The following is a 17660-nucleotide window of genomic DNA, read 5'->3' on the forward strand; positions in this document are numbered from 1 at the left end:
ATACGCCGACACTGTGAGCACAAACGTGGACTTTGATCCAGTCTGTTGCTCGCTTGCCTCACCTGCCATTTCACCCTCATGACGTTCCCGCCCCTCCATCTCCATAGCAACCAGGGCACAAAAGCCTGTCTGTAACCAGTTCAGACAGGTTGGGGATTGTATATCCTCTCCCACCCCTCCCCCACCTCTGAAGGCTGAAGGCATAAAGGTGTGTCACATCCAGTCAGTTGCAGGTATCAGCACGTCACCAACGTTTGCGCCAATGAGGAAGCAGTAGGAAGACAATTAGGATCACCGGTTTGGGATTTGGAGAAGGATTTAATTGGTCAAACAGTTGGTATCCCATAAGCATTTATAGGGTTCTCTGTTGATAAACCTTTTATATCAGAATAATTAATAAAAGCTGTACAAGCGATAACTGGCAGTGTGAAAAATAAGAGCAAAAAGTTTCCATTTTTATAGTTATATTTTTCAAGAAAGGCAATGCTAACTGGGATTTAAACATTATCAACATGAAGTATATATATATGTCCATCATCACGGGGTTCCTTTTCTACTGCACTTTATTGACACGTGAGACCAACGATTATTATCTGAATCAAATAAATAATGGGAATTTTTTCGGTTCTGGTAGTGAGAGCGGCTCTCCACAGAAACGTCCCTCTCACAGGTTGTCCAGTGGAGACCAGCTGAAATCCACAACCATTGAAAATGCTCCCAGTGCAAGATTAAATCCATATTTGAAATCCCAATCCCAACCTCCTACGGGATTCCCAGGTAAACATGTTGATGAATGTAGTCTTTGTTCATTTTTAAATAAAAATATTCAGGCTTTACTACGCTGATAGTGTTACTTCCTTAAAATACCTTCATATATGCATAGAAACGCCTTCATTTCTCTGAAACTCGACAGCCATTGATATACTTCTACACCCTTTATGTCCTCTGTTAACACACTCACACTGAAACTAACCTGCTTTTGTAATTTAACTGCCTGTGATTACAGATTGACCAGCTCGCTGGCTGCTGAGTAACTAGGAGCAAAGACTGTTTCCTCTTTTCAATCATAACTGTCCTAACCAGCGAATCCCACTTGTGTTCTCCAGGATTTTTGTAGGCTTTGGGATTTCCAGCCATATTCCAGCCTAGCTCCATCCTACCTGGAGGAGCTAGTGATACCTTATCAGCCCAATAGACCGCTCTGCTCTCAGAATGCTGGTCTACTTGTGGTCCCCAGAGTCTCTAGAGGTAGAATAGGGGGCTGAGAATTTAGCTACCAGGCCCCCCTGGTATGGAACCAGCTCCCTGTCCAGGTACGGGAGGCTGACTCCATCGCTACTTTTAAAATTAGGATTAAAATCTTCCTCTTTGAAAAAGCTTATTATCACTAATTCTGTAGTTGCATTTACTATCATAGACAGACAAATTATCATACTTAGGGGGTCGTCTAATCATTAGGTCACATCTTAGCTATGCTGTTATAGGCCGAGGCTGCCGGGGTCCAGAAACTTGATCACCTGACAGGCCTCTGACACCCCACTGGGTCATGGTTTCCGTCTCGTCTCCTCTCCTCTCCTCTCCTCTCCTCTCCTCTCCTCTCCTCTCCTCTCCTCTCCTCTCCTCTCCTCTCCTCTCCTCTCCTCTCCTCTCCTCTCCTCTCCTCTCCTCTCCTCTCCTCTCCTCCCCTCCCCTCCCCCCCCTTCATCAGCAGGAGGGTCCCCCTACATGAGCCTGGTCCTGCTCCAAGTTTCTTCCTGTTAAAGGAGAGTTTTTCCTGCCACTGTTGCTTGTCTGGGGTCAGGCCCTGGGATTCTGGAAAGTGCCTTGAAACAATTTTGATTGTATAAGACGCTATATAAATAAAGATTGATTTGATTTGATTGATTGATTGTTGCTCTCTGTTGTCACGAGCGCGCTGGGCCCATTGGGTTCTGGTGCTGCTAGAGTCTCTAAACCATATGTTAATATTCAGACCTTCGGCGGCTGGAGATGAAATGTTACAAAGACCATTTTAAAAGTGCTGCAAAGGTTTTCCCTGAAGTTCTGGACTTGTAAAAAGGTCACTCGGAATTGAGCTAGGTGGTTAAATGCGACCTACAGGATCAAACGCCAAAATGGGTCCAAGCGGATCACAATCCAGGAGCAAAGAGGCCCATGAGAAATTCAACAAAATCACAGACTGTGGGATGAAGAAAATATAGACGCTTCATATAAATGAATCCAAGCCCTAAAAACTAAAGGTTTTGCATATGCGAGTTCAGGCACGATGGTTTTGACACATTTTAAAAACCAGATGTAAAATAGGATGCAAACTCCCCCGGCACATGGAGCAGCTCCAGGATGGTGATTCTGAGCCCAGATTTTCTCTGAACAAGACAAAAAACCTCAGAATCACAACAAGATGGCCGCACTTGTTTCCTGGAGATTTAAATTGGTATTAAAAGCCAAATCCAGCACGCTGACACCTGTACACCAGCTCTCCCAGTGCCGTTCGAGAGGGCATCCACTGGTTTTCCTGGCATCACAGCAGCGTGGGGGTCTTGCTGGGACGTCCCAGTGCCGGCGGGGATTTGCTCCTCAGCTCTTTACTCTTCAGGCTGATGGGCTGGACCGCCATTAAGGCGGGGGCAGACATGTGGTGGGCGGTGGCCTTCTGAAGATGGGCATTGTTGATGTAACTGGAGATTAGGAGGGTGATCTCGCGGACCTGTGGGTGGAACGGGCGTGAGGGCAGGTCGGTTTCTGATGATACGACACTAAAGCCACCAGGTGCGTGAGGTTCACGGAGCACTTCTTGGAGGCGATTCCAACGTAACAAATCTGAGTAAAGGGGACGGGTGGCGTCACTGACCTTGGAAGCATCCATAGCAAACACATGCTTGGTTGTAGCTTTGTCTTTGGTGGTGCCGGTACCGACGTTCTGTCCCACCACCAGCATGAAGTCCTGCTTGCAGCCTCCAAATGTCATCACATTCTTGTATGGATGAGAGACCAGTAACTTCTGTGGGACACACATTTCACTAATTTAAGGCATTCATCTATTGAAGGCAACTAATTCCCTCATGAACTCAACCTCCAAAGGGAAATGGAGCATGAATCAGAACGTGTGTTTGAGCCTCACGATCCTTACAACAGAACTGTGCTCCAGAACACTGAGGCCATCTTCATGCACTGCCAACCACACACACACGTCCTGCTCTGGAGAGGCGGTGACGGCCTGAAAACACAGAAACGGACAGATCCTCAGGGATAAACAGTCAAACACACATTTAAAATAAAAGTTATCCATGGCCAGGGAATAAAAATGACCTCTGCTTCGAATAATTTGGCCCCAAAGAAAGGCCATTTCCTGGCAACAGTCAGGTAGATCCTGACGCACTCGGATGAACTTCGACCCCTGAGGGAGGCCCAGCGGGCAGAGAGACGCTGCAGCAGTTGTCTGGAAGGAGAAAGAGCTTTTCAACATTAGACGCAAGTAAAAATCCGTGTGAGTGAATGTTGTGTTTGATGTTCATGTTAGATTACTGGATAAATGAACCAGAGGTGTGATATTAGGAATGAAACCTTAGTCTTCTACTACCTGAGCTGCTCCTCAGATGCGGTCCTGCGGTAATGTTTGGGGTAAAACCTCTCCAGGACCTGCTTCAAGGTTTGAGTAGATTTGGTCTGGGCTGATCCAGGCGCGGAGAAGGGACGCTCGAAGTCTCCGAACTCCACCTGAGCACAAACACAACACACTCTGTCTGGAATAGGCCTTGGACAGGGGTCCGTTCCATCCCTCGCCCTCACACATGGGGACGGTTAATCAAATGAACACCACTTACAACCCACAAACGCACTCAAATCAAAACTAGTCATTTATTTATCGTAATGGTCTGTGGCGAATATCGCTCCGTCAGGTGAGACCTGGGCGAGCAGGGCGGCCATTTCCACAGCCAGCTCTTTGTTGACGGGGAAGTGGCCGGCGACAATGGCCTCGTTCGTTTGATACGCCAGCAGCAGCCGCTCCCTCTCCGACTCCCCCCTGACCTGGAGAGAGAAATACAGCCTGGGGAAAAGTGGAAAAACAAGAAAAAGATTGAATATTATGAAAAGATTTGGCGGAACATTATAGTTTCTTTTATATAATGAAAACTGGCCACAGTTGAGCTGCAAAATTAGGCACATTTTCATTCTTATCATCTAACTGTATTCAATTACATTCTTTAAATCTTTCATGTTCTGCCTGATTTTATGTTTACTCTCAATAATTCCTACTAATACTAACGCATTGATGATATACACATACAGTCAGACTGAATACATCAGCTCTTCTTTTTAAACAGATTCTTACTGTACAATGTGCAGTGTGAATATATACATCACAAATAGTGCAGAGAACGGTATAGAAAAGGCAAATGTACCTGCTCTTGTAGGTGAGGCGGACCGTCCGGGTGTTTTCAGACTTGCCTCTGTGCTGCTCCTTAGACGCCTGCTCCCACTTGGAGATAATGTCACAGATCTGAGGGGGACACACGTCTCCTTTAGAACCCAAACACTCGCTATGCGCAGAGGCCCCGCATCACTAAAAGGTGCACCTTGATGTCTCCTTGCAGACAGTGCTCCAGGTCTCGCCCGGTGGGGTCATCGGTATAGAGGCTGAATCCAGAGAGCCCGGTTTTCCTGGTACCCGTGTCCTGGTTTAGGCGACACTGAAACTCATCCACTGTGGTCGAGGCATCAAAACTTACCACCTGTTGGAAGACAAAACAAAAGCAACGACAGCAACGTGAATTTCTGCGTCAAATAAAATCACCAATCCATGTTTCATTGAATACAAAGGAAACGTTTATGTGAGGTTGCGCCATAAACAAAATATTGCGTAAAGAAGCGCGAGACAATCATTCGCAGTCAGGAGAACACGAAAGCACTTGCTGATCTTCCTGTTTGTTGCCTTCATACCTGGTAGGTGTTGTTGAGGAAGTGCACAGGCACGCTGAATGGCAGGGAGTGATGATAGGGGTTCCTCAGTAGGATGGACAGGATCTCCATCCGGGACGGCCTGGCCTGCCTCTCGCCCTTCTGCTGCGTGCGTTCCATCGAGCGCTGGCAGTATATGGCGTACTTCCCCACCTCGGTCCTGAACACCACAAAACACAACGGTGGGAGCCTGCAGACGGGATTCAGTACCCGCCCTGGCCCCAACCGCAGCCAGGGGGGACACAGGGAACCGGGACAGGGCTGATCCTGGACCATGAGCAGAGCTCAACACACACCATACACCCCCGCACACATCAGCACAGCTCATATTTAGTTTTGCATAAAGCGCTGAAATGCAGACCAGGCTTCATATTGTAGGCCTAATGTGATTAGGACAGCAATTATAATCATCAAAGTTTTAATTAAGTAAAAGATCTATTGTGAGACGATGGGTTTGAGTTAAGCTACGTTTGTGACAGTGAAAAACTTCATTGCGACCCTCTAAAACTTGTCTCTACATCATCTGCTCTGCCGTTTACTCGGCTGTACAACGGCTGTCATCTTAGACGCGTTCATGTGGCGACACGTAGGACCGTAGCATTAGCGGGACGTGAGACATGTTATCACCTGGAGTCTGCTTGTCGTTTCAGGTGAACCTGGAGGAGCCACAGAAACGGATGCTGAGGCAGAAACAAGCCCACACACAAGGCTAGAAACTGCCAGCCCTAAAGAATCAAAAGGCAAAAACGTGATCACAGAACTAATTGGACCCTCTGAAAAGCAACTGCAACACACGAGACACAGGAAAGAACGGGTATCCCGCCTCGACCCTGCGGAGCAGCGTCGCACCGCATCGTTCTTGCGATGATCAGTCTAAAGCATCCCTGAAATGCGACAGCTCTGTAGGTCAGTTTTCTTCCAGACAGACAGAAACTCGACACATTTCAGACATTGTATCTGGCCCCGAGCTCAAAACCCCTCTGGGGAAAAAAAGACGTGCGCCAGTGCTGCCACCTAGTGGCGGCGATACTGACCTGCAGCGGTCCCGGGTGGCCGTGAGGCTGCCTCCTACGGGTCTGCTTGATGAGCTGGCAGAAGAACTCGTTCTGAAGCTCGGGGTGAGTCAAACAAACCTGCAAAGCGCTTTGGGCCAGCGACACATGGTAGTCGATAGCCGGAGCATCGATGGCCACGTTGATGAACAGTTGACACGTCTGAGGAGCGAGACGACGGTTTAGATGGTTGCGCGACATCGGTCGTGCTGGCTGAATCGAGACCGACTGCAGATGTTTGACGTCCAAATAAACACACAAATATGCGTCGCCTGCTTCGGGGAGGTACCTTAAAGAGCTTAACGGCCTCCGTTTGCAGCGCTTGTGAGGGCAGTGTGGTGAGAGGGGACGACAGAGCCTCCTTACTGAAGCACATTATGGGATGTCTCCAGCTCTGAGACGCTGAAAGACGAACACATGTAGCTGCTACAATTTAAGTGGCTTCGAAATGGTTAGAAGAAGAAAAAAAACCTTAAGGCTCCTTAATTCAAAGAAGAGAGGCTGATCCCATAATCACAGACCCAGTATGGACCAGTAAGGGACTCACTTGGATCGCCATCCATTTGAAAGAGTTTTCCAACCAGCTGCTCGAACTCGGTGCCAAATTTACCCACCGCGGTGCCCACGGCCACAGACAAATGGTACAGCCATGAAACCTATAGAGCACAAACATGTTCGAGGGCCACGATCTTTAGGGAACTGTTTTTCCTGCTTTCTGTCAATGTTAAAACTCCAGAAACTTCAACCAAGATGTTTAATTTTCTGCACCGGCATTTCAAATCCCTTATCTGCCAATTGCTAACGTTAGCGGTGCCGACCTTCTCGTGGTGGGACTCTATGAGCAGGTATGTCGGCCCTTGCTCCTGCGGGTAGACGGCGATGGCGAAAGGTGCCGGCTGTAAGCCACGCCCACAAGCCTTCAGATCATGGTCTGAATCTGTGGACCTATCAACCTCCTCAATTCTGGCCTCCCACAGTTTAATCTGACCCAGGGGGAACTGAAAACAGCCAGAAGAACAAGGAGACGTGGCTACATCACTCATTTACCTGCTGTATTTCGCACCTCGGAGATGAAGCTTACCTTGTCTTCCTGGCTGCGGAAGTAATACAAGGTTTTGCCAATCAGAGCACACCAAACCCTCTTAGAGTAGCCATGCTTCACCTGCAGGAGACAGAATTAGAGAGCGGCAAAGAACTTCAATTCAAGAAGCTAAATGAATAAAGCCGTAAGAAGTCAGGATTAAAAAGGCCCCTGTGATGAGGCGGCGGACCTTGACGAGCAGACCCTTCATGCTGGGGCGAACGTCCGGCTGGGTGAAGAGAGGACTGGCGGCTTTCACCCGGAGGACACTGTGCAGCACCCTGAGCCACTCGTCCAGCAGGTTCGGAGAGTCAGCCTTCAGGTAGCAGACCCTCTTACCCGTCACTATCTAAAGACAACAACCCAGCGTGTGACCCGGCTGTCGAGGCTTCTGCAGCGACCACCGTCGTGTTTACATGTCAGTGTGCACAACTCTGGATCACCTGGAGGACCTGTTTCCCATCTCCACGAGCAATGTTGCTGGTGGCGTTGACCTCAATCTGACCCTGAGGTTTCCTGATCACGTCGCTCTACGGACAGGCATGGAACAGGGGTTTCAGTGAAATCTTCTCCCCCAGAGAATAAAAAGCAGAAATCTGAATGTTCTCCATGAAATGTTGCCTGGAACCCACAGGCGATTTGAAGTAGAGCAGCTCTCCATCCTTGAGGACAAACCAGCGTCTCTTCCAGGTTTTCTTCCAGGTCTTCACCATTTTCAACAGGTAGCCTGACTTCTCCATGGGCTCCTACATGATACAGCAGGGGCCAGTGTTACCGTGGCAACACTGTAAACTATCAACACAATCTCTCCTCAATTTTAGCGCCTTTCGTTTATGACATAGACTCATTTTTACGCAAAATGCTACATAAAAGGAGCTGACATGCTAGCGTAACTTCCTCCTCCAACCGTGACTGATGAAGATTTTCCCCCCAGAACACAAGATGCAAGATCCTGAGAGCTACAGAACTCATTTTCGCATGCTGCTGGTGTTCCAGAGGACAGACTCAGGGTCTCTCTGGTGGACTCACAGTCTTTCCATTGTCGCTGGCAGTGGAGCAGGTCTTGGGGAGCTTCTGCTCCGGTTCCGAACACTCAGTATCAGTGGAGTAGGCATCGGGAGGGATAGCATAGTCGCTCTCTGAGGTCATGGAAGACATGGACACCGCTGGACAGGAGGACAAGACACATTCCTTCCATTAAGGGAAAGAACCAGAGGTCCCATCGCCTCCCCCCTGCCCTCGTGCTGCCGTACCTCTCTTAAGTGAGCGAGGGCTGCCTGGGCTGCCGTCCTTCCGGGAGCTGGAGGAGGCGTGAGAGCTGCAGACCGAGGAGCCGTCCTCCTCTCCAGAACTGGAGGACTCCTCTGAGCTGGACGACTCTTCTGGGAACGGACTGCTGCTCAGCATAGTGGCTCTCTGCGAAAGGTCACAGGTGACTGAAGAGCAGCTCCAGAACCGGAACCAGCAACGGCTAAAGGTGCTGCTGCTCTTACCCCCTTCAGAGTCGTGTAAACTGGCGTGGTCACGTTTTTATAGACCAGAGACGTGTACATGACAAAGGCGGGATAGGAAGACTGCAGGGAGCGCTCTGCGACACGGAGCGAAAGCTTGGTTAAAATCTCCCAGGGCCATCGGATCCTGAAAAACGAGGTGTGCTACCTTTGCTGGCAGCATCCGAGCAGGACGTTTCAGACAGCCGGATTCCTGATTTGGCCACGGCATAGATCCGACTCTCCTGCGCACAACAGACCACCGTCATTAAAATATTCCCCTGAAATAATCAAATTGGATTTAGAATAGAAGAAAACACTAGTCTGGTGTTTAGCAGGTTCCTGTTCAGACCAGACTGTCTGTATTTAGACTCCTCCAACAATTGAATTGACTATTTTGGTCGTATGACACATTTTCCTCATTGGACTCATTTACAGGAACGTTAAAATACAATCATCATCTCCTTTCTGAGGTCATCAGATTATTGAAGTCATCATGTAAACAGCAGGATGTGATTACGTCCTTTCTATAATAACTGCATTTACCTATTATTAGAAATCTGATGAACACGCTCTGATTTCTCCCCAAAACTCTGATGAGCATTTTAACCTGCTTACCTTATTCATGTACATCTATGAATTAAACATCCGCCCTCCCTCCCCCCCTTAGAAGGCGTCCCGACTGAGCTTCTGACCTTATCTCTAAGGGAGCCGTTGCGTCCTTGCCCTTGTTTTTTTGGTCACGACCCATCGCTCGCGGCCATGGATGAGGGCAGAGACGAGGGCTGACCAGTAGACTGAGAGCTTTACCCTCTACATCACAACGATGTGCACAGACATCAACATCGACCTCACGCTCCATCATTCCCTCACTCGCTACACGGGATCCGAGACACTTGAACTCCATCACATGGGGCAAGGACCCATCACCCACCTGGAGTAGGCAACCCTAAAGAAGGGACCCCCCCCACCACCTCCTTAGGCACCCGGACACACAGTTTGCCTTCTACACAACCATATGATCCCATATGATTGGGAGAGTACGCCCCCAGGCTCCCTCCAAGAACCCTGCAGACATAAAGAGCTGGTCTGTTGTCCCCCGACTGATATGGAATCTGCATTGTTCCTCTTTGATCTGAGGCTTTTCTTGAACACCTTGGAGGCTGAGTCGTGAGACACGCCTGGTCCCCACCACCCTGGGCTGGTACCCCTTCCCACCCCCCTCCACCATCCAAAGACCAGTGCTCTTACCCAGGACGGCAGCCTGTGTAAAGGAGGCGTCGGTGGTGCTGAGCTGTCACTCGACCTGGGGGACGAAGCTAAGGGAAGTGCCGCTTGTGAAATGGGAGGGACCTGAGGTGTGTCCGGGCACGTTTCCATGACGACCTCCTGCCCGTGATCGGCGTCGGCGTCCGGTGGTCTGAAGGGGCGCAGCATGCTAAGAGCGTTCCGGGTTTGTCCGTGTGCGGCCTCGCTGCTGATGGGGGGCTGGCTCAGGTGCTTCTTGGCCAACCCAGTCCCGGCCGGGGTGCGGAGGCGAGGTTGCTTGGGGGAGGCGGGGTTGTCTCTGAGGTCCTGAGGTGGGTTGGGTCGTTTCGGAGTGAGGGCCGGTGTGAGGATGGGGCTGGGGGTGTTAGGTTCGCTGGAGGAAGACGAAGAGTCGAGGTTCTGCGACTGAAAGCGCTTGTTGAGCTCCTCCGAGTCCTCCAGCTTGGCCCTGGGCACCTGCCCCCCTCCCATTACTCCCCCCGATGACTCCTGCAGGGTGAAGCTGGCTCGCTCAGCACGCCGCATGTCAAAGTCGAACAGAGAGCTGCTGTCATCCGAAGCTGTAAGGTAAGCGTCACTGCCGGCCCGGCTGAACCCTGGCCCGTCCCCACCATCTCCTCCTCGGCTCTTTGGTCCTCCGCCGCCTCCAACCCCCTCAGAACCAGCGCTGAAGGAGGCTGGGGGCCTGGGTCCGCTTGGTTTCTCAGCCAGGGTTTCATCTTTGTCCTCCAGGGTCAGCTCAGGTTTCTGGGCTTCGGTGTTGGCACCCGCGGAGGCCGACTGTTTACTCCTCTCTGCAGGCGGATGAACACAACCAACGCGTTGAATACGTACAACCGATCTTTACGGTGGGTCAATCCGGGGAGTGAAATGGTGGAAAATGGTGAAAATCCATCATGTGAGGCTTTACCGTGTTTATCTTCACTCTCCTGGGAGCTCAAAGTCCTCTGAGAGGGTTCTGGTCCAGTAAGAACTTGGGGATTCTTCGCTTTCACCTGGAAACATCCGAAGGTCAGACTGCTGAGACGCTGCGCCTCACCTGGACAGCAGGGGGCGCCGCCACACTTCTGCTCAAAGGCTGGAAAATCAGGTTGGGAAGTGTTATTCCATAAATGCGCCTTTAGAGTTGTGGTTTTATTAAAAGTTAATCAGAAGGCATCACAAGTCATTACCCTGCAGCTGTGTCTTCAGGTCCTCAATTTGAGCATCCTGTTGTTTGTTGCTTTCTCTTAATGCTCCGTTCTCGACTTCAAACTGAAGAATAAAGCCATTTCAACATGGAAAACTCTGGATGTTCCACCCAGCTGGTGTTGTTTTACACATAGAACAAATCCAGAGCTAAAACTAAAGCAAAACTCTTTTACCTCTGAGAGTTTTTGCATCACCCATTCCTTAATCTTGGCTGCTTTCTCCTCCACCGTCTTGGCATCTTGGAGTCGGTTCTGTTTCTGATGAGGGGAGGAAAATCAAGGTGAAATGTCGGCATTGCTTTATGTCAGACAGCCGTAACTGAATCGTGCTTTTGCCCCGAATCCACTGAAGGGATCTCGATGTTGCCCCCCATTCTGTACATCTCCAAAAACAGAGCTATACATCATGCTGCTGCAGCCACTGAGTATGTGTCTCCCAAGTATTTCCTGTATGGAATTAGGCTCCAGTTTCTCAGGAGACATCAAATCAGTGCCAGTTTTGGCGAGTAGAACTGGGCAAATCCGCTTTCACTCAGAGTCCAGTGGTACAAGTGGGTTGGTAGCAGGAGAGGAGCACTGTTGAAGTGCCCTTGGGCGAGGCAGGGCGTCCGTTCGTCCTACCTGCTCCTCCAGCTGCTGCTCCAGCCGAGCGATGATGGCGTCCTTCTCTTGCATCGCAGCCTGCAGCTCCTGGCAACGCTGGAACAAACGCGCCTCCGGGTCCCCGGATTGACCATTTGCGACTTTCAGCTTCTCCTCCATCCACTGTACCTGTGACCAAACGCCCATGTGACCCGCGGCGCGCGTGCACGCGCACAAAATTCAGAAGCTTTCCCTACCTGCTGCTGAGCGGCGAACGCTTTTTTCTCTGCCTCCACCACCTGACTCTCCAGCTGCTGAATCTACAAAGCAAAGAAGAAACCTTTGAATCATTTCGCTCTTTATTTCTTCTATTTTGGGGGTCATAAGAGTCTCAAATTGATGCAGAAGGGTTGCATGTTGATGGGGACGAGGTGTGAGTCGGCACACACGCTGAGAGCGGAGCGGAGCCCGTTCAGCCTTCACACGGGGATCGGGCCTGGGACCGACCTCTAAAGGGCAGAGGTTATATCCCGTTTTGGCTCAGACAGCAAATCTCATCTGAAATCCCTCAAAGCATCAGCGAAAGAGGGGGAAGGTTCTCAAATCAAATCAAATCAAATCAAATCAATTTTTATTTATATAGCGTCTTATACAATCAAAATTGTTTCAAGGCGCTTTCCAGAATCCCAGGGCCTGACCCCAGACAAGCAACAGTGGCAAGGAAAAACTCCCCTTTAACAGGAAGAAACCTTGAGCAGGACCAGGTTCCTGCAGAGGGACTCTCCTCCTGATGGGGGGGGTAGAGAAAACTGAAAACTCAGATTGGTGAAGGAAACCACGCAGGACCGAAGGCGAAAATACTTTCACCAACCGCCACGGTCAGACTATTGTGCTGCTCGAGATTCCAGGAACATTTAGGCAACTGCTGCAGCCAAACGGAGCAACCCCGTAGCTCCGTCCCAGTTGGAAGCAATTATAAATCCAACAACACATCGATTTAAAACCTGCTGTACATTCATGTAAATAACTGATTATTTCGCTAATAAGTCTTAATAACATGAGCAAGGCTAGTGACGTCTGCAACGTTGAGACCTTAAATTTGTTGTGTTTATTCAGTTTTTATTGATCCTTTCATTTAAAAAGTGTAAAAATACATTCATATGCTGAATGGAAACAGCGCTGACCACATTTAAGTTGTGTGTTTTTTATTTTTTTCATGTTCTTTCATTCCTGCACACAAAGTTCCTCCTAAATTCCTGAAGGAAAGTGTGTGTTTGGCTTCCTGACCAAACAGTTTCTAAAGTTGTGTGAGGAGTTCGGGCTGCTGGTGGAAGCTGGCAAGGCCTCCTCCTAGAGAGGACCTGGCTGGGTCCAGAAGCCGCCACACCCTGCAGGAGCCTCAGGGTTTCCACACAGCATCGTGGAAACTTGGGCCATGTTCGACAAAAGAAGCGATCCTTTGTTTGATGTATCGATTCAAGCTTTGAAGTCATTTTCACGTTGCATAGCCCCAAATCTTTACAGCCCGTTTCATAACTCATATCTTCGCCATCTTAATGTTTGGGACACACACACACACACACACACACACACAGACACACACACACACACACACACACACACACTTACTTAACAGCTCTACTCGGACCCGACTGCCAACCTGAAATGTTTCATTGATCCGACTGACGTGTGTGAGGTCCGGCTGGCTCACAAACACACACATTGTAGCAGGTGTGACTGTGTCGGTGTGTCCAGCTCCAGATCGCAAGTGTTCGGCACCATGAGCTGCCGGGTTGGACCCGCTGACACAGTAACACGACTTGTGTTTCAGGGGTGTCGAAGCACACGTGACCCCTCCCTTTTACCTCCACGCTATGAAAAACTCTCTATCACCTCTGCTGCCAAATCCTCATTTAACTTCCATTCCTGGAATTCCACAACTCGTGCTCTATGGCCAACCCCCCCCCCCCAACCCGTCAGCAGTCAGACAGCCACCTCACAAAGCCTCTTTCTGTCCACACTCCCTGACCTCCAGCTTTAACACCAGCACAGTTACGCGCAGGTCGCCTCCTCTAACGAAAGCACTTCAGAACTAATGATGCTGAAACAAAAACCAGCACTGCAGAAACGTAAACAGGCTGATTTTAGAGATGATTATTTATGCCTCTGTTTTGTAACCCCTCCATATTTTGGAAGGCGGGCCCATGTGCTGCCCTCGCTGTGACCCGTCCCAGTTGAAAATGAACCCTCGCTATCATGCAAAAGATGGATTTGTGTTGTTTTTTTCTCCCAAATGTGGGATTATTTATATAAAAAACAAAAGAAACCACATGCGGCTACACCCAGAGTGGGTTTTGGGTGTCAGCTTGAAGTACAGCGTGGATATATTCAGTGTTTATGTTCATACAGACGAACAGCATAAAATCCACAGTCTACCTGGAGCCGCGGACACGTTCAGGTCCAGACGGTGTTTGATGCCAACCACCAGGTGTTAAATGCCCAAGAGCGGGAGCAGCCTCATGACATCATGGATGTAAACTAAACGCATCACGCCAACAGGTCAAATCTGAGAGCCACAGATTCACTTCTCGGCTCGGCCTCAGTTCAGAGCGTCTCCTGTTTCTCATCATCAACCAACAGTGGGAAATTAAAGGGGATTTTGCAGTGACGCGGAACCGTGTAGCCTTGAACCAAAAAACAAGCCCTTAGCTGGAGCAGCGGGAGAGTGAAAACAGAAGCAGGGCTGTGGATGCTAACCCGGTGAGCTCATGGCAGCGGCAGGCACGCAGGGCTGCACACTGCCGCTGGTACCGGAGGTGCTTCACACACTGGCCTGCCCCACCACGCTAAAGCCAACTAATGCTAAAACTCAAACAAATTAAAAAACTAAAAACCAAAACAGGATGAGCGGTGCTCATCAGGACTAAAGACGTACATCAGTTTAATAACTAATAACATAATAACTTCACAGAGGCTTCCTAAATACACAAATCTACAGTCTAGAAAATACACACTACACATTCAATGTACAGAAAAGGAGCTGCAGAAACCATCCGGAGCTTTTTCTGGCGGGCTGAGAGTTTGTTTTGTTGTCCGCTTGAGCCAACTCTGTAATTGAGTGGGTCACTCCCATAATGCAGTGCGCAGCAGAGCCCTGCGGTCAGGCTGCTGTTTACATTAGAGCTCTAATCAGCCTCCCAAGGGGGGGCCTCCGATCTAGGCCACTGAGCAGTTTGGGACGGCCCAGTGTTGGTGGGACTGGGAGGTTACCATCGCGGTGCTGGTTAGCAGACACACCTCAGCGCTCTGCTGGGGGGGGGGGGGGGGGGAGACATCCTCCCTGACCGATGACCACCGCAACTTCCTGATGGTGCAATAAGTTTTTATAAGGCGTCCAAACATGGAAACAAAGTAATTTCGCGGTGTGGGACGGGGAGCATCATTCACCTGTTCAAAATGTGGACCGGAGCCCCAGAATCCCGTCCCCTTCCACCTACCTTGTCAGCAGTCAGCTCTCGGATCTTGATGATCTGCATTCTGAACTTCATGAGCAGCGCCTCCAGGACCAGGCACTTGTCCTTCCAGTCCTCCTGGCCCATGGCCTCCTCCCCCTCGGCCATGCTGGTCTGGAAGACACACGCAGAGGATGCAGTGGGTGCACGGCAATACTAAAAGGTCCAGAACTTCCATCAGAACATTTGAAGCTGGGGGTAGAAAAACCACGGCGTTTCGACTTCAGGCGGGCCGAGCTGCGTTCAAAGACGCAGAGACGCCCTTGGCTCCATCATCACACCACATCTTACGGCTCAACTGACTCACTTCCAAAACAAATGCATTTCTTTGCAAGTGGCTCAGCTGACCCCAAACCAAATGAGTGCTCACATGAGGTGGCTGCATTGCTAACGAAGAGCCACGATAAATTTGTGGGAACTGACCTCTTTTTTATGGACTTTATCTGAGAGGTCGCAGATTTACGCGTCACCTTCAGTGTGAAGTGAAGACAGTTGCAGTCAGAGATTGTCCAGTCCAGAGTTTAGATTTGTGTCGCCGGATGTGCTTCCAAAACTAAATCAAAGACCACGATGCTCTTCTGTGTTCCCCTGAACTCTCCAGCCAACCACCAGATGGATCCACTGATCAGTAACAACCTCCAAACTACCGGTACTCTGTTGCTACTACTGAGCCGCTACGCTCCCTCTCAAAACTACCTTCTTCGCACTTTCAGGCAGAATAAATGACTTTGTGGCACAATGTTGACCTGAACAACCCACCCTGTGTGTCACCAAACCTCCAATCACTGGTGATCTGAAGAGGCCACTGGGAGTATTTCACGGTGCCACAAGGGGGCAGCACCTCTCCAAAACCTTTGATATCTCTCAAATATAGCTAAAAGCTGGCTAAGTAGCTATTAATATATTATTGTTTAATTTAGAAGTTCATCGTATTGAATTTGATATCTAGTTTGGTATTATGTGTTATTCCACCTACTATTAAGTAGAAAAGTAACTTTAAACTACACAAGATTTGAGAAATGATGCGAGGAAATGCAAACCAAAATGATACGTCAGTTCAAAACCTGGTTTTCTGCACTCGCTACGTCGACCCAAAAAGGAAAACAGACACATTTGTTGATGTGCGGATGTTTTGCTGCTGGTGCACGCCTGAAATATCCCAGGGTCAAACCCAGCTGTGGACACTGGATCGTTCACCTCCAGGTGTGCAGGAAAAGGGGGCTCCACAACAACCTCCACAGGACGGCATCACATTTTCCAACAACGTTATCGTAGAAAAACAGGCCGAGAAAGTGGGAGAGATGAAGTGAGACAGGCAGATGATAGGAGAGGAGGCGGAAGATCGCAAGTTTTCTCCGGCGTGTAATAACCCCTCATTACCAGGTTGGCCTCCGCACAAAGAGACTGCAAACATGTGTGGAGGCAGACCATAAACTGGTTTCCACGGACCTATTTCTGCTGCCTGTTTGCTGTGGTGAACGAGAAAAGACAAACCCTCACCATATAACACAACAGCACATACGGGGTTTAAAAAAAAAGTTGAAATAACAAATCAAACACGACATCCTGCAAGTGGGTGAAGCTAAAAATGACTGTTAAGGGAATGACAGCAGATTTTCAGTTGTGTCACATACTTTGCGTTTAGAAGTTATTGCAAAGAAGTCAAATAACTTTTCTATAGCTGAGTTTAAGGGAAGGGTTAAACCACGTGTGGAAAACGTTTTGACCCTGATCCTGGTTTTTCGTCTCTGTGTCACTATGATAACCCCCCCTCCACATCCTGTTGAGTAAAGTGAGAATCGCCGCAGGATTAGAGCCCCTGGGACGCTTTAATAGCATTCAGTTCTTTAAAATAACAACTGTTTTTAGTGTTCAGCGGAACATATCCTGGATTAAGACGCAACTTTGTGTCTGCATCTTTGTTTCCAGTTGTCACAATAGGCTCAACTTTAATAGCTAGATTTTAGGGCGTATCTTTACTCTAACTCAGAAGACAGAATGAATTAACATTACCAGAGTTTCTAATGATAAAGAGCAAACGCGTCAATTTATAGTCTAAACGATTGTTTATTCCACAAAGTTGCTGATTCAACTGCCTGACGGTGCTCAATGTAATGTGACATCATTTAGCTGTTTAAAACAGCCAATTACAGACAAAACTCCAAACTAAATTAAACCCGTTTCACGTCAAGAATCTCAGCTGACCTTTCACGATATTTGGTTGTTAGAAGCGACGAAGACTTCACACCATTTTAAACTTACTGTCGGCTTCCTTCTCGTTATCCCTGTCAGGAGGAAAAAAATATCCCAAAAATACTATAGAAACGGCAAATTTCTCTCCTTAATGCATTTCATTCCAGCTCGGGTCAAAACTTGGAGACTGGCTGGAGTCAGGGGGCGGGGTCTCGCACAATGGGCCCAATCACGGTTTGCGTGGGCGTTACCCTACGCGCCAAATTATCAGGGTCGGAGTTTGATTGACAGATATTTTCACCAATCATAGGACGGAGCGCTTTGAGGGCGGC

At 49.1% G+C, this 17660-nt stretch overlaps 1 protein-coding gene across 2 annotated transcripts; it reads right to left on the reverse strand.

Annotated features, from left to right (window-relative positions):
• Nucleotides 1–1770: 1770 nt before the first annotated feature.
• plekhh2 (pleckstrin homology domain containing, family H (with MyTH4 domain) member 2) lies at nt 1771–17560 on the reverse strand. 2 transcript variants are annotated; one of them, XM_003963647.3, is made up of 30 exons: nt 17398–17560; nt 15121–15249; nt 11881–11943; nt 11663–11812; nt 11216–11299; nt 11024–11105; nt 10762–10929; nt 9834–10645; nt 8752–8827; nt 8586–8680; nt 8346–8508; nt 8122–8258; nt 7725–7838; nt 7536–7622; nt 7283–7441; nt 7093–7173; nt 6830–7009; nt 6559–6667; nt 6301–6413; nt 5994–6173; nt 5587–5684; nt 4942–5119; nt 4578–4733; nt 4404–4501; nt 3907–4048; nt 3581–3717; nt 3310–3439; nt 3131–3217; nt 2852–3001; nt 1771–2707 (listed from the first exon to the last, which is right to left on the reverse strand). In XM_003963647.3, exons 2-30 carry the CDS (start codon nt 15241–15243, stop codon nt 2522–2524), a joined length of 4338 nt encoding a protein of 1445 aa, XP_003963696.2. In that variant the 5' UTR covers nt 15244–15249; nt 17398–17560; the 3' UTR covers nt 1771–2521. The 2 variants fall into 2 exon arrangements, with proteins under 2 accessions (XP_003963696.2, XP_029691506.1); XM_029835646.1 differs by having other exon boundaries at nt 17341–17560.
• Between the last annotated feature and the right edge of the window lie 100 nt (nt 17561–17660).

Source organism: Takifugu rubripes, chromosome 4 (assembly GCF_901000725.2).
Source record: "Takifugu rubripes chromosome 4, fTakRub1.2, whole genome shotgun sequence".
Classification (NCBI taxonomy): domain Eukaryota; kingdom Metazoa; phylum Chordata; class Actinopteri; order Tetraodontiformes; family Tetraodontidae; genus Takifugu; species Takifugu rubripes.